This window comes from Nanorana parkeri, unplaced genomic scaffold (assembly GCF_000935625.1).
Source record: "Nanorana parkeri isolate BGI_ZX_2015 unplaced genomic scaffold, ASM93562v1 scaffold3, whole genome shotgun sequence".
Taxonomy (NCBI): domain Eukaryota; kingdom Metazoa; phylum Chordata; class Amphibia; order Anura; family Dicroglossidae; genus Nanorana; species Nanorana parkeri.
The window spans coordinates 852725-879448 of record NW_017306271.1 but is presented as its reverse complement, the minus strand read 5'-3'; the positions used below and the strand labels follow the sequence as shown (position 1 = coordinate 879448).

At 43.3% G+C, this 26724-nt stretch overlaps 1 protein-coding gene across 1 annotated transcript; it reads left to right on the top strand.

The window, feature by feature from the left end:
* Positions 1 to 3077: 3077 nt before the first annotated feature.
* LOC108793583 (cytochrome P450 2K1-like) lies at positions 3078 to 26197 on the top strand. The gene is made up of 10 exons (XM_018564607.1): positions 3078 to 3095; positions 3518 to 3743; positions 5082 to 5231; positions 6410 to 6570; positions 10559 to 10726; positions 12419 to 12424; positions 12793 to 12934; positions 14369 to 14556; positions 21155 to 21296; positions 25997 to 26197. The coding sequence occupies exons 1-10, from the start codon at positions 3078 to 3080 to the stop codon at positions 26182 to 26184; spliced, it is 1389 nt and encodes a 462-aa protein (XP_018420109.1). The 3' UTR covers positions 26185 to 26197.
* The last annotated feature ends 527 nt before the right edge of the window (positions 26198 to 26724 follow it).

Genomic DNA, 26724 nt, shown 5'->3' with positions numbered 1-26724 from the left:
TATCTTGCTTTGCATGTAATGAGTCTATCTCATATATTAGTTTCACCTTTTAAGTTGCATTAGTGAAATAAATGAACTTTGCACGATATTCTAATTATTCGAGTTTCACCTGTATATATATCCGATATAAATAACCATTTTTTTTTTCATCCAGCGGTAACAGAACAAACAGCTTTCTTCAGCAAAACGGTAAAGTAAAAGGCTTTCCTACGCAAACATCAAACATAAAGATAAAGTCCTTCAATAAGATTGCACTGCGTAGTGCGTTTAGGTGATCTCACCCAGATAGAGTCCACTTGCTTCTGAGCAGCCACACACACCCAGACCTTTCTGTCTGTCTCTCAGCTTCCCCACTCCTCTCTCACCTGTGTTACTTTTTAACAGGAAGGGCTGTAGGGGAAGTACCTGCCCTCCCAAGTTAACACCTTCTTTGCTCTCAGCCCTGCTGACTCTCCACAATATATACATATATACACACACACATGCTATACTATAGACATGTACACTGGCAAAAAATTTGTTTCGTTTAGTTTCGATTCGGATTTTGCGTTATTTTGTTTTTCAGGATTTTCAGTCAATTCGTTTCGGGATTCGGACAAAATTCGTTAGCGGTAGTCTGTACGAATAGTTGTTTCGTTTTCATTTCGTACGTTCGTTGCAGCAAAGTGAGCTCCCGAATGCTATGTGGTATTTGACAGCTGAGAATGTCAAATGGGCTCCGCCCATCTGTCTACTTTTGGGCTGAATGTCATTTTGCTCCCCATGCCGAGGGCACGTGGCCTTGTAAGGCGCAGGGAGGGAGGGCGCTTGATCCCCCCCCCCTCCCTTTCCTGCCTTGCTGGCCCTGTGCTTGGATCAAGGGTCTGGTAGGAATGTTAGGGGGGACACCACTTTCCCCCCCCCCCATTTTTTTGGCCTGGTGTTCCCCCTTAAAATTCCTACCAGACCTAAAGGGCCTGGTAGGGATTTTGGAGGGAACCCCACACACTTTTTTTGTTTTAACGGGGGAGGGAGGAGGGTCTCTCCTAACATTCCTACCAGACCTAAATGGTCTGTATCAATTGGGGGGGAACCTCACGTTTTGTTTTGTTTTTCTCTTGTGCAGACTGTAAAATAAAATGTAAAATTTTATTCTCAAATGTCACTTTGTTGCAATGAACGTATGAAACGCAAATGAAACGATAATTTGTATAGACTATCGCTATTGGAAATTCGGATTCGTTTGCATTCGTTATATCTGCAATTCAGAATTCGGATAGATCTGAATCTCCGAATTTCGATTTGGAACTAAACGAATCGCACAGGTCTACTATACTATACTATATATAGCAGGAAATGCATATTATATCATCCTGCTTGAACCCTATGAATACACATTCTCTAACATCATTTTACTTTTGGGAAGCATGTGGTCACCTTACTTGAAGTCTGTAAATAAGCATGTACAGCCACATTGGAGGAAGCTGTTGATCACTGTTCATACCTTTTTATATTTCTAGAGTTTGTCACTGTAGAAAATAAAAAAAGTATGAAGAGCAATATGTTCAGGGTATGCATTGTGGAAAGAACACATAGCTCCTGCGTCTCCATAGACTTACATTAGCTGCCTGCACTCTTCTTCCCGCAGCTACGGGTGCATCAAAAACTAACCCTTCACGTTGTATGGGGCAACATTGTTAGGCTGGGCACACACCTCACAACCATCGCAAGACTTTTGTCTTGCGATGGTTGTAAGGTAATTTAAAAAACGTACGACCTGCCTATCTTGGACAGGCAGATTGTACTTGCGATGATCGCAAGCCGGGCCCCCCTGAGGGGCGGGGTTCCGATGACCGCAATGCCGAACGGGCATTGTGTCAGTGGCCTCACTAATTGTTCCCAGCAGTGGAGGTACAGTAGATAGTTTACCACTCTGCATTTGGTGGTCAGTGGCAGTGAGATTAAGCCCACCTGCATTGTTGGTGATATTTATCTCCCCCCATATTAGGGGTGAGTGTTTACTTACCTGGCACCTTTCAGACCAGCATGTACTCAGGTACTGGGGCCAGCCTGTTCCAAGATGTCCGGCTGCTGTCAGAATACAAAGGAAACAGCAGGAGATTCCTCGATCAACACTCGTAAGCATTGATGGAGGAATCTGTTCTATTTTCTTTGTGCAGTCAGCATGTTGACCAAAGAAAATAGAAGCGTGTATACCCGGCTTGAGGAGGTCATGTGTATGTAACATACAACATAATGTGTAGTTGTAAGGAGTCACAACTATATAACATACAGGACATAATATTGAGTGCAGAGCTCAAGACTATGTTGGGTACAGCAAAGCATGTGGAGTGCCGCAGTGTTGTATGTAACATGCAACGCATACATCTTTACTGACCCCTACTCTGATTTTTATATCTGCACTGACTGCCAATGTAATGGCGGACACAGCATGCTTCATAACTGACTGCCACTGCACCCATTCACTTCTCCAGTTACCATCACTATACGCATGCACTTCTCCCCTGACCACTGCTGCACCCTCATACTTGCCCACTGGCCGCCAATGCATTTTTCCACTGACCAACACTCTTCCAAGGCACTTGACTTTACCACTGACCACTGCTGCACTCACACACGTCTCCTCTGACTGCCACTGTACCTGCAAACACCTCTACTGCTTGCTACTCTACCCAGGCACTTCTCTACTAACCCCTACTCCACCCACAACCAGCAAAATATGTATTGTTGCAGCTAAATCAATTTCACCTAAATTGTTGTGCCCATCCCTTATAATTAGATTCTAAAAATGTTGGTTTAAAAATCATCCAGCCACAACTGTCATCCCCATCCCTACCCTAGGGCTGGTAGCATCTGACTGCTCCATCTATGCATCACAGTTGGCATAAATGTATATGTTTCATCAAGCCAGAACCTTTAGTTAGATTGCTGCCATGTCTTGTGCTGCCTCTCTCCTACCCCAGTTGACTCTATCAAGATCAGTGGGCATACGACCTGCAATATACACTCTAGAAACATAGGAATTGAATGCCAAAGAAGGGAACAGTCTGGAACCTTCTACTATACATATACAGTAGATGTGTTGCTGTGGGCGGGTAAGTGCTGCATCTGGCAGTCCTGCCACCCTAGGTTATGGAAATGTTGGCTATGTAGTAATTCAGGCCTGGAAGCTACCTTTATATAATGGAATAGCTCAGCATTTCTGCTCTTTGCTCAGCTGTATTACCCTCAGCATAGACATGGACCAGCCAAAAAAAGTGTTGGCAGGGGGTAAAAAAAAAATTGCTTTCCTATAGGTACATCACTCAAAGTTAGGGGTCTTCATTCAAATTCTTCCCAAAAATTTTACCAAAAAACCCTCTGTAGAGGTACAATAGTCTTCCATGTAGTGTTTTTGCATGCCATGCCTGTAATTGCAATACCCCTTTCCACTGAGCGCACAGTATATTAAAAACCCAATTACTAAATCTTATAAAGATTTAATATTTTAATAAATGAGCCATGTTTGCAAAAAAAGACTGGAGTTGTGCTGAGGTGTAATTCCTATTTACATCAATCTGGAAATGCTACGGTTTTGCAGCTCTCTGAGAAGTATGGAGAAATCTTCACAGTACACTTTGGACCCAAGAGGATGGTAGTGATCGCAGGATACAATGCTGTGAAGGAGGCCCTTGTCAACCAAGCTGATGATTTTGGAGAAAGAGCAGATACACCACTTTTCAAACTCATAAGCAAAGAAAAAGGTAAGATCAGAGTATATATTTCATGCTAATATTTTGTATAGCACTGACTCCCTAGGGAGCTGCTGAGATGTTGGGTCCTCTTGCTCCTCCAGTGTATATCCTGCCTTGAATGGGAACTCAGACTCATTGGCACACAGCTAGCATAAAGTGGGCTTTATTAAAATCAGAATTAAATCAGGTCCCCCCTTTCCTCCTCCTCTCCTGGCAAGCTGTCCATCAAAGGCCAGGGAGGAATTGGCCAGCTGCAGTGGGTCAGCCTCAAGAATTCTTGGGTTGTGCAGCTTAAAGTGGCTGCCAACCAAGGCTACATTTGAAAGTTCCCTTGGTTTGATTACTGGACACAGTAGGTTGTTTTAGACCTAATGCATTAGGCCACAAGTTACCGGTATGTGCTCAATTGGTCTGTTGTGGTAGTGCGATGATGACATGTAGGTAGGGGGTCGTGTGGTGGCGTTTGCGTGTTGCCAAGGGGTGATGTTGGGCTGGACTGGTCCCTCTGCAATGGGTAGTCACGTACTTCTTTTTTCAGTATCAACAAGTTGGTCACATGGTCACTGCTACACTTCTGGAACTATGGGGAGCCCAGCATAGGACTAATGTGTCCTGTGCTATGGGCTCAGGGTGCCATCTTGGGGAAGCCAGTGTCAAATTTTGACACAGGGTTCCTGCAAGATTTCAGCAGCCATTTTTGAGCACAGTTTGTGCTATAAATAGCACAAGCTGTGTCACAAAGAGGCCCTGGATTGGGGAAGTGTAACAGGGACAGAACTGCATGCTGAGCAATGTAAAGCCAGGCTCTGGAAGAGGTTTTACCCCTTAATTTGGGAATTGCGGAGATACCCAAATCAGTCCTTATTTAGTTCAAAATGTTAATTATCAAGCCTCTCATATAAGATTTTTGAAAATCAGTCCAAGCACAGCAATGATATACAGGTCTCTGTAAAACCCCAATTCGAAAAAAATTGGGACACTGTGCAAAATCTACCTAAAAACAGAATGCAATGATTTGCAAATCTCATAAACGCATATTATATTCACAAAAGAAAATAGAAAACATTTCAAATGTTTAAACTGAGAAAATTGACCTTTTTAATAAAAATGCCATCATTTTCAAAATGATGTCATTGTGCAGAAAGGTTGCTGTCTGATCTCTCACTGCATTCTTAGAGCCCTAATGAATTTCAAATGTAAAGCAGTTACCCAAATAACTGGATTTCATCATTGAGCAGTAAAGTAAGTTTACTATCTGGTCACCGTACTTCAATAATGTCTCTTTGCCTTGTTAAATAAAGGTCGTAGTGCAAAATAATAAACTACATGTTATTATCTGTATTTTAGGTATAGTATTTAGTAATGGAGAGCCTTGGAAAGCCATAAGGAGGTTCGCACTGTCAACCCTTCGAGACTTTGGAATGGGGAAGAAAACAATGGAAGCCAGAATACAAGATGAATTAATTCCTCTTATAGAAAACATCAAGTCACACAATGGTAACAGGTGCTTTTAAAATGTATGCCTTTATTGCACTTAGGGGGAAATAGCAATTCATAAACCTGAACTCCAGGCAGATATAATAAACACAAATGTATGCAGCTCTGTAATCATTTATACCTTAGTGCATGTGTTTTTTAAATGTAAACAGTCCCAGTACTTGAATTTGCCCTGGTATCAGTCTCTTGCAGTTCCTGTACAGAAGAGCTGGAGTGCAAGAGGATGAAGAATTACAAGGAGCCAATCAGTTAATGTACTATCAAGAAGCATGCTGATAGAAAGAGAAACCGGAGTGACAGATAGAGGAGCACATCACTGTGCTGCTTCTCCTTTCACTGTCCAGTTACAGGCTAGGGTGTGTCCAGGGTGACCTTGGCTCAGAGAAAGTGGGTTGTGTGATGCTGACCAGCAGACTGAGGCAGAAAAAGTACAACGGGGAAGTCTCCGGATAAAAAGTGCATTTGACAGCAAAAGTTGGTGAAGCGTTAGGTACACATATTTGATATAAATATATAACCCTATCTGTCCTCTAAAAAACAATATATAATATGTGTGGGTGCACTTTGTAAGAAAGTATATTACTGCCGTGGAAGAATCACACAGCAAAAATGTCAAAAGTGCTTCAGTCATTTACGAACAGAAACGAAAAACAAGCTTCATCGTCTGTTATTTTAATGAAAGCTGCACATTTAAAAAGGCTACAAACTATTTTCCAATGACATCAACATTTATATGAGACTTTACTGATTGGGTTTAGATCTACTTCAGTAATTAGATTAGAACATTTTTTTTTTCTGTGCAAGCTTAAAGATGAAGGGAAGAATCTGAGTCATCGTTTTAGAGGAATCAATATTATACAGTATGTATTTCGTGTATAAAAGTGTCAGTGTGCAGAAGTGTAAATATTACTGCATAGTCACCAATAAATGTCAGTTAAAGTACCGCAGCGCTGAATACTGAAAAATTGCCTGGATGGGAAGGGGGTTTAACTCCGCGGATGTCAACTGGTTAATGATCCCTCCTGCCCCTAGACCCATGACTTTTCCTGAGTCTTTTCCATATAGGAAGCCATGTTTAGCTGATCCCATTGTGTAGTAGAAATATCGGTCTGCTTTTATAAGCAATTCACTGCAAATTCACCACGGCTTTTCTTTATATTTCGTTTACCATGTTCTAGGGCAACCATTTGACACAGACCTCATACTAAACAGAGCAGTGTCTAATGTTATCTGCTCTGTCATTTTTGGAGAAAGGTTTGATTATGAAGATCCAGTATTTAAAAAACTTGTTCGAATTCTTGGTGAAACTGAGAAGCTGGCAGGCTCACCTAAGTTAGTAGTAAGTATTATTTTTAATTTTTATGGTTAATATCTTAGACCTGTCTTAACAATTATAGACATGTGGCAGTAAAAGTGCCATAGAACATTAACAGGTTTATTCACAAAAGGGTGAAGAGTTTGGAGAAGGCAAGAGAAGAGAACAATCTTGGACAACATAGCAGATTTGGAAAAATTCTCCATTTCAGTTCACTTTCCAGTTCAGCTATGTTGTCCTAGATTGTTCACTTCTCCTGCCTTCTACAAACTCTTCACCCTTTTGTGAATAACCCTGTAAAAATCACAGTAGATTTCATTATTTTTTGTCCACATATCAGGAGAAATAGTCCCTTTCATATAAAGAGAATTCCGATCTTTGTGAAATGATTTTTACTAATAAAATAATTTTGCAACTAAATGCAAAGAATAAAAAGAAATGCTGGGGGAGCAGGCATGGACAAAACACGTTTGCTTATTAGCTTCCATTGATTTTAGTTATTAAGCAGTGTATATTCTTTTGAAATGTGTGTTGAGACACTCATATGAAGTAAAACATTCATAATATATGAATGGGAAAAAATAGTTTTTAAGAGCAGCACGGGTTGACCTATAGCATGTGGATAAAGTATACTTGTTATATATCGAACTGTCATTGATTATAATATAATAATTAGGAGCGCTTTAGGAAATATTGAATTTTTTCCTGTACAGCAACTTTGTCGTCTTAAAAAAAACAAACCTGTAAAAGAAGACTTTTTATACTTACCTGCCCTGCTGCCTATTCCCGGAATCTTTGCAGAACAAAGCTTCCACAAAAATCTTCAAACCTGGAAGTGTGGTGTATACATGCGTCCCCTGATACACTCTGCAGTTCCATCTACCAGCTGTATCTTTTGTATTCTGCGGTGACGTATGGACCAGCTGATGGAAACTCAGGACAGGGATGCAAACATCTGACACACTTGGAAGATCCTTCAGGTGGCTTTGCTCTAAAAAAGATGAATGTTTCTAGGACAGTGTAACTGCCTTCTTTTGCATTTTTTAAAGACAACATAGTCACATTGTCACTTCTTTCTATCTGGTGGGTGAGGTGAACCCATCACTAGCGAGAGGTGGGGGTTTGAAGCTGCGCAATGAATCAGTGCAGAGCTGACATCTTTCCGCTCTTTTAAAAAATTGCTCCAGGGAAACCCATATTAGATGCTATTCAATATTCCCGGTTCACTCATCTAGGAGAATGGTGCATCCAACTGTGCGGCCCTAATGATTACCGTTTCTCTATGAAGCTGCAGAGAAGAAATCACTGGTTACTAAATGGAAGTTCGAACCCAAAGAGACAATGCACCTGTGGATGTCAGACTTTAAAATGTATTTGGCCAGTTTGATTAGATATCATGATTGCCCTCTGGAGAAGAGACTTTCCGGTAAACAGCTTATACATTATTATTTAAAATTAATAAAAATAATTGTGTCGTGCTGTGAACCAAAGTGTCACATAAAATAGTATCCAAATCTGTCTCCTAACATCTACACAATAATGTGTGAAAAATATAAATCCCAATCTAGTTATTAGGAACTCCTATATAATATAAACGCACCTGAACTATGCATGAGCAAAAGTGCATATAAACAAATGTCTATATAAAATATGTTCAACAAATGTATTAATGTGACTTTGTGGTCATCCACATTAATATAGTGTTAAAGTGCAAAAGTGTTCAGTCCACATGAAGTGCTTCAATCAGTGTAAAAGTAATCAGTCCACATAAAGTGCTTCCGTCATGCAAACAACATTGGTGTATTGTTGGTGTATCCACTCGTATTACATCTATCAGAGAGAAGGTCATCACCGTGTTACCCCGTTTGTAGGGGTTCCCTGTCCTTAATCAGTCAAAGGATCGTTTCACAGGCTCCTCCCATGTTTTATCCCAATCAATCCAGTATGTTTCGCTCATCCACACCGACATTAAAACAGAATACAGATCATCGCACAGAGGGTTTGATTAACATAAAAACATCCCTTTATTTGTAAAACTACTCACATTCGATAAGATCAATCAATGGCAAAGAACAAGTGCTCCTATGGCTCTCACACAGACAGCACGTCCACAGACTCCTCAGTTCCGCCTCGTGTCCGCAAACTCTGCCCTCTGGGGTAACACACTGATGACCTTCTCCCTGAGAGGTCTATCCATAAGGTGAGAGGCAGATATTGTTATTTCACACAGGTGAAGACACGGTCGATAAATGTAATACGAGTGGTTACACCACCAATACAGCAATGTTGTTTGCATGACGGAAGCACTTTATGTGGATTAAACACTTTTGCACTTTAACACTATGGGGTCTATTCACAAAGCTGCCGAAGGATCTAGCCGAAGCTTCGGCTAATCCTTCGGCCCCAGGCCCCCTTCGGTTCAGTATTCATTATAGCCTGTACAGCTCCCGAAGTTGGCCGAGGGGCTCAGTCGAGCCGAAGACATATGCTTCGGCTCGACTGAACCGAGGTGAAAGCCAAAGCTGGCCGAACGGCCAGCCATTGGCCGGCCGACAGCCTGCTGCTGACAGCTGGGCGGAGCCAGCCGTCATCTCACGGCTTGCTCCAGCCACTTGCAGAGACAGATCAGCGTCCTCTGGTTACCAGGTATATCGCGGCGGCACCGCTGAGTTCTCACTGTGTAATGACAGTTCAGCGCCCCTGGTTACCTAGTGACCAGGGGACGCTGAACTGTCATGAGAGCTTGTCGGAGCCGGCGTGATATCTTAGTTGTTACTGCTAGCTCCGCCCTATCGCTTTCTACTTTTTTTTCTACCTTTTTAACAGTTTTTCTGTTCTGCTCTGCTGTAGCTCAGCGGCATTCGGCTATTCACTCACTGCTGTTCGGCCCCTATGAGAATAGGCCAAACAGCAGCGAGTAGCCTGCCGGAGGTTCGGCTCAGCCGATCCAGATGTTGGATTAGCTGAGTCGAACTCCTTCTGCACTTTGGGTCGGCCAAACATGCTGAGCATGTTCAGCCGACCCGAAGCCAGCCGCAGCAAGCCGATGTATGGCTGATTTCAGTCAGTGTACGGCTGAAATCAGCTGTACAAGCCTGAAGTGAATAGCCGAACAGCGTTCGACTCACTTCACTTCGGATCGTTTATTCACACGGCTGCCTTTGGCAGCTTGGTGAATAGACACCTATATTAATGTGGATGACCACAAAGTCACATTAATACATATGTTGTCATATTTTATATAGACATTTGTTTATATGCACTTTTGCTCATGCATAGTTCATGTGCCTTTATTTATATTATATAGGAGTTTTTAATAAATAGATTGGGATTTATATTTTTTACACATTATTGTGTAGATGTTAGGAGACAGATTTGGATACTATTTTTTGTGTGAACCTTTGGTTCACAGCGTGACACAATTATTTTATTAGCTTATACATTTGTGATTTCTTATCATAATTCTTCCATAAAAGTCCATAAGGACTTCCATAATTCCTGTCACACCACTGAGGCGACATGTCTAAGGTAACATAGGCAAATGTGAAAGAAGGGGTTCTAAGAAAGAGCAGCGAGGATGGCAGAACTTAGGGGTGACTAAAGTTGGTGAACTTATGATGGCAAATATTACTCCCTGCACCATATGGCCCTCTGATATGAATTAGCAAAACATTTGCTGTCTTAAAGCCAAATTGCACTTCTTAACCTTGCTATAGACAACTGGTAAGAAGTGCTGGGTTCCTGTTCCTAGCTTTCAAAAGTGAATTGAACTAAATTGCTTAATACACAAGTACTTTACAAGTTTCTTTTAAACTGTGGCATATTCCACACAATGTTGTCTGCAGTGTCTACTGTATGTTGTACTAGATGCAGGCTTACCTTGGTGGGATCCTCATGGGGGAGTGTTTGAAAGCCAGGCGCAAAAACAGGGTGGGAAGCTACATGGGGTGCTGGATGTGTTTCAACAATTTTGTACACGCAAGTTCTAAAAATTACTAATTTGTCTCCACAGCTATTCAACTTTTTTCCTCGCATCTCAACCCTTCTTGGGTCACACAAAGAAATCATGCAGAGTATAAATGAACTCATGGAGTTTGCATCAAAACGAATCAAACAACGGAGACAAGAGTTTGATACAAATGCTATCTCTGGATTTATTGATGCGTACCTTATGAAGCAGGTAAATACTTCCCTTATTTAATATTTGCTGCTTTATAAAGCTCTCATTCTAATTCTGAATGAATGAACTTCATTTTACTAAGAGGTTTTGCCTCTCAATAAAGTCACTTGGCTCATTCCAGATTTTATCCTCCACATCCTCCAATTTCTACAGGGCACTCTCTTACATGAAGTCTGTACCGTGGTAGTCTCTCTTTGACAGGGCAGTCTAGAGCTTGTTCACACCTAATCCAGTGCATTCCAGCACGGTTAGTTGTTGGAACGCGCTGGATCGCATAATTACAGCCTCCCTGCATTCTGGGGCGGGAGGGGGTGTGGTGGTGCATTCAAGTCAATTGCACCACAGCCACACCTCCCGGCCTGCAGTGCAATTGCCCGCACCACAACGTGTTGCACAACATTGCCCGGGTTGCGGTGCGATCGTAAAGAATAGTGCATGCGGTGTTTCTGTAATATGATAGGATATTCAGGATATTACAGGATATTCATTGAAATGGCAGACTCTTTCTAACAGGGTAGATGCATATTTTCACTTTCTTTCAGAATGTTATATATATGCTGACGAGCGCACGTGACTCCACCTCCATTAAAAGGAGCTGTAATCTCCCCACTTTAGGGTCCATTTCCCTCTACATTTACATAATACAATGCACCATTTTGAATTGGGCCTAATGATCACCAAACTAACCACTATCTCATTCCAAGATGTCCCCTGTTGTTAACTAATGTATTGGTTATAGGTCTGGTTCACACCTAGGCGGCATTGTTTTTGCTCGTTTGTATGCACGGTTATTTGCACATTTTTGCGCGTTTGACTGGCAGAAACGTTTCAGTCAATAGAGGAACGTGCGTACAAACGCGCAAAAATACGCAAAAAAAATGTGCAACATGCTTCTGCCGCACATTTTCTGGCGTTTCCAATGCAGTCTATGGGGGGAAAACGAGCTTGAAACTGCCATTGAATATCATGGGATTTCTTGTGTTGGGCATTTAAAAACGCTTTTTCTACTGCTCAAAAACACCTAGGTGTGAACCAGGCCCCAAACCACACAAATCAATTGTTTATTCTCATATAGTTGGACTGCTTGGATTTCCAAATGAATGACTCTAAGATCAGACAGATCTACATTCATGTATCCAGGTAATCCCCTGATTCGGTTATCCCTAATAATAACTAACCATAATTGACAACCCCTGACTAATGCCAAACCTAATCACTCCAAAGGTCCTCACTGAACCTTTATTTATGAAGTTAACATACTGTATATACTGTTTGTTCCTCCCCATGAGTCCTCAACCTCTAACATGTTTTACCATTCTGGCTTACTCATCTCTCTATGAGTAAGCCAGAATGGTGAAACGCATTAGTGGTTGAGCACACATAGGGAAGAACAAACAGTATCTTTAATCTTCGGTGAAGACTTTTGGAGTGAGGCTATTTCTAGACTGGACTGTTATGGGCGGCAACATGTCTGCCTGCACTTGGGATGCAATCTTAGTGCAAGCTGGTTCTGAAATGTGAATGTATGTTTGCTGTGGATTATCGCCTGCCAAACCTACTCACATCATAGATTTCTTGCTTCTAAACCAATTTGATTTATTGTTTTAACAATTATTCAACTTATTAAAGGAAGGGACTGACATGACAGGCTGGTATTGTCCAAAATACATTTTTGTAATTTCTTTTTATTAGCAAAAAGTAGCCCAATAAGGTTAAAACCAGGGTGAGCACTCTTCATAGTCAATCTTCTTAGGGTTCATTATTATAGTCTGGCCAATTTTATTTTAAAATGTGTCGAGGAAATGTACAGGAAATATTACATTCCCTCTTTAAAGTAGGACGAATGTTGATGGATTTTTCTTTTTCTCATCTGGTGAATGCATGGTGAATATGCTTAAAAAAAAGAGAATGTTTGCATGTGAATGTGTTGCTAATGGCTCTTCCAAAGCAATGTACTGTGCAAAGTACAGTGTATTTATGAAAAAAAGAGATGATAAAGTGAAAAAAATATTTTTTTTTAAACAGAAATCAACAGTGTCTGAATCATTTGACATTTGTGTTTTTAGGCTTCAGGGAAATCTGAAATGTACTTTGATGATGAAAATCTGGTGTACTCCGTGTTGGATCTCTTTTCAGCTGGGACGGAAACAACATCTACAACACTACGCTGGGGCATTTTATTGATGATGAAGTATCCAGAAATACAAAGTAATGTTGTGGGTTTACAAAGTTTCTAAGGAAAATGTTTGCTTGACCATTTTTGCTTCACCTCTAATTAAGACACAACAAATATTTTTCAAGGTGTGAGTCTTCATCCAAGAAAGCAGAAATGGTAGCAATTCTAATCAGTTTTAAACTCGCATCAAAGGAGAAAGGTGCATGTGTGCAGGGCAAAATACAGAGCAATACAAAGGTTCCTTACTCTCATGGTAGTCAGCAAATCTCCTAACTAAACTGTTTCAACAACTCAAATTCATCGTATGCCCGTGCAGATAGCCCATAGAGGTTCCTGGTTGGGTATCCTCGCTTTCACAATGACTTGCAGCAGGCCAGTAGAGTATACGGCTACTGCAGGCTGTCATACCCACTAAGAACTCTCCTGGCAAAAATGCAGGGTCAACACAAGCTGCCTTCCACCCGCCTGATATGTGATACACCCAAACATTGCAACTTTACGTTGACTATGCTGCATCGGCTGCATGATCAGCACTAGACCGTCACCATGGCGGTGGCTCCTGATTCAAGACCTAACAGCATCTTTTCACTATTCAAAACAGCGATCAAAATGATAGGCCGCGATTAGCTAAACAGTTCCTCTGGTGTTTCTGCAGGAGCACACACTGTGTGGTGTAATAGACTGGGCACTGGGTGCACAGCAGCAATTTGCAGATCCATTTAAACTGTGAAACACATTGAAGCAAAGAAAAATGTTATTAGTATATTTTCTTGAAGCTGAATATAATATCAGGAAAATACCAGCTGGAGCTGAGGAGCATAGAATTTCTATGTTCCTTGTCTCTATCTAGTTGCAGTAATGCTGTGCAGACTGCATTTGCCCAACTATATGCTGGGCAGAAGTTTTTATACATCAGCCCCTATGTGAGTTGCTTTATAACGAGGTTTATAATCAAAATGATAGTGTTTTATTTATCAGCAAAAATGTAAAACTATTATATTAACTCCATGCACAGTATTTAAACACTTTGACAAATCCCCATTTTGAAGCATGATTCGTCCCTCCAGAGGTCTGTAGCTCAGTAGACAGTTGGCGACTTCTGCGCACTGTGCGCTTCAGCATGCGCTGACCCCGCTCTGTCATTTTACGTGGCCTACCACTTCATGGCTGAGTTGCTGTTGTTCCCACTTGCTTCCACTTTGTTATAATACCACTAACAGTTGACCGTGGAATATTTAGTAGCAAGGAAATTTCACGGAACACCGGAATCCAATGATTTGGAGGGGTGTCCCAATACTTTTGGTAATATAGTGTATTTGCATCTGGCTGTTGAATCTAGCTGTTTTTTATATCAGACAAAGGAAGTATGGGCAACCCTGCTCAGCCTGCTACATGATCGTCACACTGGAAATGATTATGATCATATTGTGGAAATAATAATGTAAATATTTACTCCTATTTTCTAGAAAAGATACAAGAGGAAATCCGGTCAAATATTAAACAAGGACAGATGCCTTCAGTTGAAGATCGGAGAAATATGCCTTATACTGAAGCAGTGGTGCATGAAATTCAGAGGTTTGCTAATATTGTTCCTTTGAATTTGTCGCACATGACTCCAAGTGATGTGTATTTCCGGGGTTACTGCATCCCAAAGGTGAGTTCCAGAAACTCCCCCTAATTTATCAGTAAAATCATACACCAAATGAACAGATTTCTCTGTTGCTTCGTATTCAAACTGGTTGGAATGCCGCTGCATATATGACTGTTACCAAACTAGATGATGTTGGGCACATGGCTGAGCCCTTCTTGTTTTATTGGAAAAGAACAGCACCACAAAGACAATAAATGACATTGTAGCCACTTGAAAGAAAATGATACACAGTTTAAACATACATAACACTACCACCTATTGTTGCATGCTAACAGCCCCACTCAACAACTACTTTTATTGTAAGTCCCATATTTTTTTTCTTTTGGTGTTCTTCAAACCTTCGCTTTGGTAGTGGTTTTGCCATATATACAGTATTTTTGTGCCTCCACTGTTTGTCTGTAGTATCCATTGTTTGCTTTGAAGAATTTTTGTTCCCAAGCTTGGAGCTGGTTGAGAGATGTCATCTTTTCATCTGCAGCTATGATCTATTTTTACACCTCATGAACAGGTAACTTTAGTATTGCTTTCCAGGATGCTGGCTCAGGATGCGGAGCTGTACAAACCAAATATGACAAGCATCTAGCTGGAATGCCCTTATTTGATCCCCCAGATTTTCTGACTGAGGTTGCAGGCGGTTCATCTTCTTTCTTTTCTTAGGATAAATTACTGACACCAATTTCTCTGATTTTATGTTCCTTTTCCAACAGTACTTGTAACAGAACCTTGGTAACACCCTCGGTTTCCCACCTCTACTTTTTCGTGCAGCTAAAGGCACAACTCTTCATATTTCATTATCATAGAGTTGGAACTTACTATGGTAGCCATTTGTAGACAATGGGGGACAAGCCTACCCATATCAATATTATCAACCACTCTTTCACTGATAAAGGACTTACATTCTTTTCCCATCTCCAACTCCTCAGGAGACACAAAGGGTGATAGCTTTCCAGTGAAATACCTCTTATACAAGGATCATTATTCCCATAACACTGCCTCCCCATGAGTGTTTGTAATGAAACTCCTCAACACGAGTATATGCCAGAGGCCTACCACTCAATTCACAAACCCAGTCCTCTCTTACAGAGATGCTCCACCATTCTCCAGCCATGGAGCATCATCTTACAACCTATATTAGCTCACTCAGTAATAAGGAAGAACAGTACAGGGGGGCAAGGGGGGGGGGGCAATTGCCCCCCCTAGGTTTTCACTTACCCTTCCTGCCCGCGTGCAGGAAGGGTTTTTTTCTTAGGGGCGGCCGCAGAGCTTTCACAGCGGGAGGCCAAGCGGCAGAGCCTGATGGCTGTGTGCAGTGAAGTCCAGTCACTGCACTGGTAAGCCTGCAATGATCTGGAGCTGGGGGGGAAGGGAACAGCAGCAGCAGCTGAGTGAGATGTGTCTGGGGCTGGCTGGGGGGGATAGCAGCAGTTGAAGCTTGGTGTCTGGCCTGGGGCTGGGGGGACAGCACAGCAGCTTAGTTTATATGATAGAAAAAGGAAAGAAAAAAGATGGGGGTTTTTTGGCACCTAATGACAAATCCAAGCAATTTAGCAGTAAAAAAGTATTTTTAATCTTAGTAATATTTTAAAAGATTGATTCACATACAGTACATGGCTAGGGTTGCCACCTTTTCTTCAAGCGAAACCCGAACACTCAGGCGACGTGCAGACATTTTTTTGGGAGAATAAGTCGTAGCTTATTCATATGTAAATAGCGCCGCCCATTCATATGTAAATATCACAGTTGAGACTGTTTTCAGTGGGGGGCCAGTAGCCCCTACCTTAATTTTGGTTTCCCCTGTCTGCCTGACATCTTGTGTCCGGGTTTCTGATGCCATGAAACCCGAACACAGCATTCAAAACCTGGACTGTCCGGGTGAATCCTGGACAGGTGGCAACCCTAGGGGTGGCCGCGGAGCTTTCACAGCAGAGTGGCAGAGCTTGATGGCTGTTCGTGGCTGTGTGTAGTGAAGTCAAGTCACTGCACTGGTAAGCCTGCAATGATCTGGAGCTGGGGGGGAAGGGAACAGCAGCAGCAGCTGAGTGAGATGTGTCTGGGGCTGGCTGGGGGGATAGCAGCAGTTGAGACTTGGTGTCTGGCCTGGGGCTGGGGGGACCGCACAGCAGCTTAGTTTATATGATAGAAAAAGGAAAGAAAAAAGATGGGGTTTTTTTGGCACCTAATGACAAATCCAAAGCAATTTAGCAGTAAAAAAAGTATTTTTAAAGGAGAGCTATGGGGTTAAGTCTTTTCCTCATAGTTCTCCTTAGGGTAACGGGAGGACACACCACTAGCGTCCTCCCGTCACCCTAGGCTCAGTATACCGCGAGCTGTAGCTCGCGGTATACTGAGATGCCGCAGCTGAAGCGGATTGCGACAATTGTGCCGAGATCCGCCTAGCTGCGTGACTGACAGCTAGGCAGAGCCAACTGTACCCACCCCCTCCCCCGTCCGCAGAGAGCCGTGACAGGATCGAGAGGTGAGCGAACCTGTGACAGTCTCATTGTCACAAGTCGGCTAGAACTATGAGATGAGTGGAAAAAAAACACCCACCTCATAGTTCTCTTTTAATCTTAGTAAGGAGGACTGTTTTGGTGTACTGCCCGATTGGGGTCGTCTTGGATACACGCACGTCAACCTGCAAAATTGATTCTCTCCATCTCCTGAAGAAGCGCCTCTGAGCGCGAAACGTCGAAACAAATATTCGCTCCCCCATTCTCAACCATCCTTTCTATCATGTATTCTTGAATGGGATGTTCATAGGTGGAGTGAGAAAAGCCTATGTCCCTCCACTTTTGAATTAACCCAAATGAATTTTTCAATCATGCTATCTTGCAGAGATCAGTACAGTAGCAGCAAGCAGCTGGCCTGGTGCCCAAGGCTGAATAGGGGCATGACATGGGGGTGGGGGAAGCCAAAGGTTGAGGTGGGGAGCCTTTGCAGAGGACAGCACTTCAGCGTTGGGCCCCTATTACTCAGCTTTGGGCACCAGCTGCTTGCTACTACTATACTGCTGCTGATAGAAAACAGGTCCCCCCTCTGCTGATTGACAGCAGGCAGTGGGTGGGTGCAGAAACAAGCCTGTTTTTGGCTATTGCAATTTGAAATATCCAATAGCAGGCTGGCTGATTCCAGCAATGATGTAAAAAAAAATTGTAGGGCGCAGATGCCATCCGCAATTAAATCAGCTCTCGGCGCCCATCCGTTGTGACATGCAATGAAAATGATTAGTGCCCCCCCAGATCTGACTGTGGTATCTTATGTGCCCCCCCTATATATTGTTCCTAGAGTCGCCACTGAGGAAGAATCACACTGGGTTGCAACATTTTAATCTTTACTTTGCCAACTTTTCTTCAGCAAACAAAAAAGATTTACATTTAAATGCCAACATCAACACGGTACCTTATCAACATTAACAGGTGCCCCTGTAGTGTATTTCCTTGCTTTGCACATTCAAAGTCAGCTCCCACCTGGAGCAGCTACGCTTCTTCTAAAGGGAGCCCCATGTGCCAAGGATCTCACATAGCCTTCGCTGTATCCTCTCTGTCTTGAAAAAGACCCCCTCCTCACTGTACTCCATTTAATAATTTTTATAGGGGGGTGTAGAGAGCAGAAATTTGAGAGCAATGATTTGTAAAGGAGTTGTTATAGCAGTGATCTTTAAAACTCTCTGTGACAGTAATGAGGTCTGGGCAACCCAAAAACTATTCAGGAAGCCCCATTTTCCCCTCAGTTTTTTGAAATTCACCACCTATAGACATGAATAAACCAGACTACTGATTAAACATATTTGTTTTGTAGAGAGTCTTAATGAGGGATTATAAAGCACTAACAGGGCTATTCACAAAAGGGTGAAGAGTTTGTAGAAGGCAGGAGAAGTGAACAACCTAGGACAGCATAGCTGAACATTGAGATCCGGTTCTGGGCCCCCCACTGGAGGAGTTCTACAAAAACCCTGACTGGAACCTGGGGATCGGGAGCCCTGATACTGGAAAGTAAATTTAATTACTTTTTTTTCTTTTCTTATGAGCTGTAAATGAGAAGATTTTAACCTTTTAGGCTCCATTCACATACAGCGTTTGCATTTCCTGTGCGGTTTTTCGTGCAGAAGAATGCATGGGATGCAAATGCTGTACGTGAAACAACTGCATGGATTGTGCTAATTTGCGGCCATTATATAGCCACGAACGCGCGGAATCTGACGGATTATCGCGCTTGCAGTATTTTGGGGGTCGCGCGGGTTAAAGCTCCACTGACACTGGATCGGCTGTCCGAATACAAGCAGAGCCTCTCTAAACAGAAAAAACAATGCACTTTAATGTGCATTGTCCAGACTATTGCGAGAAACTGCACGGCCCCCCAAAAAAGCGAGATAATCCAGCGGATTCTGCAAGTTATATAGTAGCAAGATATATAATAGATGCAAACAAGCGGAATCCGTGCAGTTGTTTTCCATATAGCGTTTGCGTCCCGTGCGGTCTTCCTCGGCTAAAATCAGCCGTATATCAGCTGTATCTATATCGGCTGACTCCTCCCAGCTGTTATTGTTTAATGACAGATCAGCGTCCCCAGGTCATTTGGGGGCACTGATCTGTCATTACAACTGACTAGAGCGAGCCGTGAGATCAGATGTCATTGCATGGGTTCAACTGAACTGAAGGGCTCAGGCGGCCGAAGCGAGCCAAAGGATCAGCCGAAGCTACGGCTGGATCCTTTGGCTCCGTCGTGAATAACCCCCAATATGAACATGGAGCCTAATGTGTTGGGAATAGAAAATGAGAGAAGATAGTCAGAGCTGTGACTGGGAAGAACCCCAAAACATGAAAAGGGGGGGAGGGCGGAACGAGGCTGAAAATCCTCCCACCTTTAATTATAGTCACTGATAGAAAGTCACATTGAGGGCCCAGTCACAACATAAAGAGTGCGTTCTAGAGCATTCGGCCTCTGGAACGCAACCCAGCCAGCTCTGTGATCTGCGAAAAGTAGAGCATGCAGCATTTTTTGCTGATCGCACTAAACCGGAACGCAGGCACTAATGGTGCCATTGACTTCAATTCACCACCACGCCCCCTCCCGCCCCGAAACAAAGTGAGCCACCTGGGTTGCGTTCCAGAGGCCAAATGCTCTCGAATGCACTCATTATGGTGTGACTGAGCCCTCACTCCTTTTCACATTCACTGCTCTGTTTTAGATACAGTGCATTTTAGGTGCAATATATATATATTTGGATGTGCTTTATATGTTTTACCAAACACCCTTATCGGAGGTATTGGAATTTGGGGGTACTTGGACGATGACACACTGACACTTGGGGGCCCAGAACAAGGACACACTGACACTTGGGGTCCAGAACAATGACACACTGACACTGGGGGTCAAGAACAATGCCACCCTGACACTTGGGTGTCCAGAACAATGACACGCTGACACTTGGGGGTCCTGGTGAGACCTCCGCATCTGCCCCTGGTGAGACCTCCACATCTGCCCCTGGTGAGACCTCTGCATCTGTCCCTGGTGAGACCTCCGCATCTGCCCCTGGTGAGACCTCCGCATCTGCCTCTGCTTAGAACCTCAGCAGGTCAGCAGTGCATTAGTGCTGGTTTGTGGTCTGTCATGCATTGGTTCTGGTCTGAGGCCTACTCTGTATTGGTTCTGGTCTGAGATCTGCCATGTATTGGTTCTGACCTGACGTCTGCCGTGTATTGGTTCTGGCCTGAGGTCTGCTGTGTATTGGTGCTGGTCTGGAGTCTGCCGTGTATTGGTTCTGGTCTGAGGTCTGCTGTGTATTGGTGCTGGTCTGGGATCTGCCATGCATTCTGCCATTTAGCTCATTTTACATATCGCCTATATTGGTCTAGATTTTGAAATTTTCCTACCAGTTCCCAGGCAATGTATCTTTTAGTGGATTGGCCCACTATTTTAAAAATAGCGTGGAGAAATAATTTCTGTAACACAAAAATGTTTATGCAGGTGGGGCTTGTGGATGGGGCTTGTATATGGGTGGAGCACAAAGGGGCCCCATAATCTTGTATTGCCCGGGGGCCCCATCTGTTGTCAGTCCTCCCCTGGTCACAGTCTCATGTAACATGCCAGTTTTGATCAATTCCCCCCCACTGGGTGTATGCAAAGTGAGGCTGAGAGTGGTATTGTCACAGTCTCATGTAATGTGTCTCCAGTCTGTGACTCTTGCAGCATGTTCTTAGTTTCCAACAACTACTATATCACATTTACCATCTCTGACCATCTCCTACGGCATGCCTGCCATTTCTGACCATCTCTTGTAGCATGTCTGTAGTTTTTGAGCATCTCTTATTGCATGCCCATAGTTTTTGACCATCTACTGTTTCAGAAAGCTCTTAGAGACTGTTGTCTGCAGTCTGGGACAGATTTCTTCAGAATTACATTTACTGTTATATGAGGCCCTTTGGTGATGTCAGGGGCCACATTTGAGGACCCCTATGTCAAGAAAGCTGATCACCACTGTGTACAAACTTCACTCCTCACACATATCATTCTTGCTAAGAAGAATAAAGTGGTTTTGAATCAGTAGTACAGACTTTGTTTTAATATTAAAAAAACTGCTTAATGTGCTTCTCAATTGCAGGGTACAGAGGTCATTCCTTTTCTCACGTCTGTTTTGTATGACAAGACTCAGTGGAAAACTCCTCACGAGTTTAATCCAAATCACTTTTTAGATGCAGCTGGAAAATTTGTAAAACAAGATGCATTTATGCCCTTCTCTGCCGGTAGGTTAGCAGGACTATTACATAATATTTACACTGTAATACATTGTTTCTATGTTATTACACTGAGAAAAAAATAAAATCCCCTCCCCCTTCCCAAATTATGTCTTTGTGTGCAGCTTCTGAGAAGATACACTATTAGCGTAGCGGGAGCGATGCAAAATGCGCAGCCGGCTTCCCCGCTATGCTAATAGCGTATCTTCTCAGAAGCTGCACACAGCGCACCGGTTTAAGTAGTAACCAGCACACGCAGTATGCAGCTTCTGTCGCAACTGCAGGGCGCAGATGCCATCCGCAATTAAATCAGCTCTCGGCGCCCATCCGTTGTGACATGCAATGAAAATGATTAGTGCCCCCCCAGATCTGACTGTGGTATCTTATGTGCCCCCCCTATATATTGTTCCTAGAGTCGCCACTGAGGAAGAATCACACTGGGTTGCAACATTTTAATCTTTACTTTGCCAACTTTTCTTCAGCAAACAAAAAAGATTTACATTTAAATGCCAACATCAACACGGTACCTTATCAACATTAACAGGTGCCCCTGTAGTGTATTTCCTTGCTTTGCACATTCAAAGTCAGCTCCCACCTGGAGCAGCTACGCTTCTTCTAAAGGGAGCCCCATGTGCCAAGGATCTCACATAGCCTTCGCTGTATCCTCTCTGTCTTGAAAAAGACCCCCTCCTCACTGTACTCCATTTAATAATTTTTATAGGGGGGTGTAGAGAGCAGAAATTTGAGAGCAATGATTTGTAAAGGAGTTGTTATAGCAGTGATCTTTAAAACTCTCTGTGACAGTAATGAGGTCTGGGCAACCCAAAAACTATTCAGGAAGCCCCATTTTCCCCTCAGTTTTTTGAAATTCACCACCTATAGACATGAATAAACCAGACTACTGATTAAACATATTTGTTTTGTAGAGAGTCTTAATGAGGGATTATAAAGCACTAACAGGGCTATTCACAAAAGGGTGAAGAGTTTGTAGAAGGCAGGAGAAGTGAACAACCTAGGACAGCATAGCTGAACATTGAGATCCGGTTCTGGGCCCCCCACTGGAGGAGTTCTACAAAAACCCTGACTGGAACCTGGGGATCGGGAGCCCTGATACTGGAAAGTAAATTTAATTACTTTTTTTTCTTTTCTTATGAGCTGTAAATGAGAAGATTTTAACCTTTTAGGCTCCATTCACATACAGCGTTTGCATTTCCTGTGCGGTTTTTCGTGCAGAAGAATGCATGGGATGCAAATGCTGTACGTGAAACAACTGCATGGATTGTGCTAATTTGCGGCCATTATATAGCCACGAACGCGCGGAATCTGACGGATTATCGCGCTTGCAGTATTTTGGGGGTCGCGCGGGTTAAAGCTCCACTGACACTGGATCGGCTGTCCGAATACAAGCAGAGCCTCTCTAAACAGAAAAAACAATGCACTTTAATGTGCATTGTCCAGACTATTGCGAGAAACTGCACGGCCCCCCAAAAAAGCGAGATAATCCAGCGGATTCTGCAAGTTATATAGTAGCAAGATATATAATAGATGCAAACAAGCGGAATCCGTGCAGTTGTTTTCCATATAGCGTTTGCGTCCCGTGCGGTCTTCCTCGGCTAAAATCAGCCGTATATCAGCTGTATCTATATCGGCTGACTCCTCCCAGCTGTTATTGTTTAATGACAGATCAGCGTCCCCAGGTCATTTGGGGGCACTGATCTGTCATTACAACTGACTAGAGCGAGCCGTGAGATCAGATGTCATTGCATGGGTTCAACTGAACTGAAGGGCTCAGGCGGCCGAAGCGAGCCAAAGGATCAGCCGAAGCTACGGCTGGATCCTTTGGCTCCGTCGTGAATAACCCCCAATATGAACATGGAGCCTAATGTGTTGGGAATAGAAAATGAGAGAAGATAGTCAGAGCTGTGACTGGGAAGAACCCCAAAACATGAAAAGGGGGGGAGGGCGGAACGAGGCTGAAAATCCTCCCACCTTTAATTATAGTCACTGATAGAAAGTCACATTGAGGGCCCAGTCACAACATAAAGAGTGCGTTCTAGAGCATTCGGCCTCTGGAACGCAACCCAGCCAGCTCTGTGATCTGCGAAAAGTAGAGCATGCAGCATTTTTTGCTGATCGCACTAAACCGGAACGCAGGCACTAATGGTGCCATTGACTTCAATTCACCACCACGCCCCCTCCCGCCCCGAAACAAAGTGAGCCACCTGGGTTGCGTTCCAGAGGCCAAATGCTCTCGAATGCACTCATTATGGTGTGACTGAGCCCTCACTCCTTTTCACATTCACTGCTCTGTTTTAGATACAGTGCATTTTAGGTGCAATATATATATATTTGGATGTGCTTTATATGTTTTACCAAACACCCTTATCGGAGGTATTGGAATTTGGGGGTACTTGGACGATGACACACTGACACTTGGGGGCCCAGAACAAGGACACACTGACACTTGGGGTCCAGAACAATGACACACTGACACTGGGGGTCAAGAACAATGCCACCCTGACACTTGGGTGTCCAGAACAATGACACGCTGACACTTGGGGGTCCTGGTGAGACCTCCGCATCTGCCCCTGGTGAGACCTCCACATCTGCCCCTGGTGAGACCTCTGCATCTGTCCCTGGTGAGACCTCCGCATCTGCCCCTGGTGAGACCTCCGCATCTGCCTCTGCTTAGAACCTCAGCAGGTCAGCAGTGCATTAGTGCTGGTTTGTGGTCTGTCATGCATTGGTTCTGGTCTGAGGCCTACTCTGTATTGGTTCTGGTCTGAGATCTGCCATGTATTGGTTCTGACCTGACGTCTGCCGTGTATTGGTTCTGGCCTGAGGTCTGCTGTGTATTGGTGCTGGTCTGGAGTCTGCCGTGTATTGGTTCTGGTCTGAGGTCTGCTGTGTATTGGTGCTGGTCTGGGATCTGCCATGCATTCTGCCATTTAGCTCATTTTACATATCGCCTATATTGGTCTAGATTTTGAAATTTTCCTACCAGTTCCCAGGCAATGTATCTTTTAGTGGATTGGCCCACTATTTTAAAAATAGCGTGGAGAAATAATTTCTGTAACACAAAAATGTTTATGCAGGTGGGGCTTGTGGATGGGGCTTGTATATGGGTGGAGCACAAAGGGGCCCCATAATCTTGTATTGCCCGGGGGCCCCATCTGTTGTCAGTCCTCCCCTGGTCACAGTCTCATGTAACATGCCAGTTTTGATCAATTCCCCCCCACTGGGTGTATGCAAAGTGAGGCTGAGAGTGGTATTGTCACAGTCTCATGTAATGTGTCTCCAGTCTGTGACTCTTACAGCATGTTCTTAGTTTCCAACAACTACTATATCACATTTACCATCTCTGACCATCTCCTGCGGCATGTCTGCCATTTCTGACCATCTCTTGTAGCATGTCTGTAGTTTTTGAGCATCTCTTATTGCATGCCCATAGTTTTTGACCATCTACTGTTTCAGAAAGCTCTTAGAGACTGTTGTCTGCAGTCTGGGACAGATTTCTTCAGAATTACATTTACTGTTATATGAGGCCCTTTGGTGATGTCAGGGGCCACATTTGAGGACCCCTATGTCAAGAAAGCTGATCACCACTGTGTACAAACTTCACTCCTCACACATATCATTCTTGCTAAGAAGAATAAAGTGGTTTTGAATCAGTAGTACAGACTTTGTTTTAATATTAAAAAAACTGCTTAATGTGCTTCTCAATTGCAGGGTACAGAGGTCATTCCTTTTCTCACGTCTGTTTTGTATGACAAGACTCAGTGGAAAACTCCTCACGAGTTTAATCCAAATCACTTTTTAGATGCAGCTGGAAAATTTGTAAAACAAGATGCATTTATGCCCTTCTCTGCCGGTAGGTTAGCAGGACTATTACATAATATTTACACTGTAATACATTGTTTCTATGTTATTACACTGAGAAAAAAATAAAATCCCCTCCCCCTTCCCAAATTATGTCTAGTCTGTATAAGGGCAAGAAGTGTTTACATGCTTCAGGCTTTCTGTGTGGACAGTAACAGTGAATGTGGTGTGTATGCATACTCAAAATGGAAGAACACGAGCAAGATCTGTGTTACCAGTGGACTAGCAATAGCCATAGCAGCCCACGTCCCAGAACGTGGGAGGCTTGAATTATGCAATCAAGTGCATTCAGGCGACTAACCGTGCTGGCAGCACTGGATATGGTGTGAACGGGCCCTAAACTTATTGATGGATTGGAGTGGTAGTAGTGAACCTGACCCCATGGTAGATGTACTCCACCAACCAAACTGCGATGTTAGCTTCTGCTACTAGATACCTACAAAGTGTTCAAAATGTACTACTCTGACTTACAATGTAAAAGCAACAACGTGTTAGGAAAGGATAACAAACTTTGTGGGGGGAAATTGTTGAAAAATACTTGGGCACAAGCTGCTTCTATTTTTTGAGATTGCACCGCGGGCATTGCTGTGCTCCTCGTTCTGGTGCGGGCGATCGCACTTCGGGCAGTAGCCATGCCTGCAGTGCCATTGACTTGCCCCAGAACATGGGAGGCTGTGTTTATATGATCCAGTGTGTTCTGGACACTAACCGTGCAGGAACGCACTGGATGTGGTGTGAACAAGCCCTTAGATATAATTCTTTTATTTCTAGATTGACGAACATTGGCTAGATACAGCTTATGTCATCCTGAGTTGATTTTGTTCCCCCAGGAAGAAGAGCTTGTGTTGGAGAAAGTTTGGCCAAAATGGAGCTTTTCCTATTTTTCACTGGCCTTCTGCAAACATTCACTTTCTACCCACCTCCAGGAGTCTGCAGAGAAGATATAAGTCTCAAGCCTGACATTGGATTAATGTTATTTCCTTTACCACACTTAGTATGTGCAAAGCTCAACTACTAGTCTGTCAGTAGGAAGCAACAATATATTGTATTATTCCCTCCTATAAATGGAGGGAATTCTTCTCCAAAGTGGAACTGTTTTTTTCATATAAAGCTGCAATACAGATCAGCATAAAATAATATTACATGCTCAAACTATATCTCAATAATGAATTCAAACAAAACAAATATACATCGCACATCCAAGTATTTCTTTAACTTTTTGCCCAAACACTTACAGTCATCATGTTTCTATACAGTTGGCTCCAGCTCTCTTAGCTCGACTTCCCTGAAGTTCATGTCCAGTACAAGATCTCAGAGAGAGCTCAGTCTTCAGCAGCTGTTCATCTACTAGCTTGGAGAAGAGATGAGGGATGAGTAGGGAGAAGGGAGCCGACGAGTGCCTTGCCATGTTGTGTCCCTGTGTTTGTGGAGATACAAAAAGCTTACAAGCAAACACAACTGTAAGGGAAAGGAGCCACCCTAAAACAGTCAGCCAGTGCTCAGGGGTCCAGCTGATTCTGCAGGAATCTAAAACTTTCAAACATCAAGAAGCAGCATC

Excerpts from the sequence above, each read along its gene's own strand:
- LOC108793583 (XM_018564607.1), top strand. Across the intron at positions 3,744-5,081 it reads ACTCATAAGCAAAGAAAAAG|GTATAGTATTTAGTAATGGA; the intron begins GTAAGATCAGAG and ends TCTGTATTTTAG. Across the intron at positions 21,297-25,996 it reads ATTTATGCCCTTCTCTGCCG|GAAGAAGAGCTTGTGTTGGA; the intron begins GTAGGTTAGCAG and ends TTGTTCCCCCAG.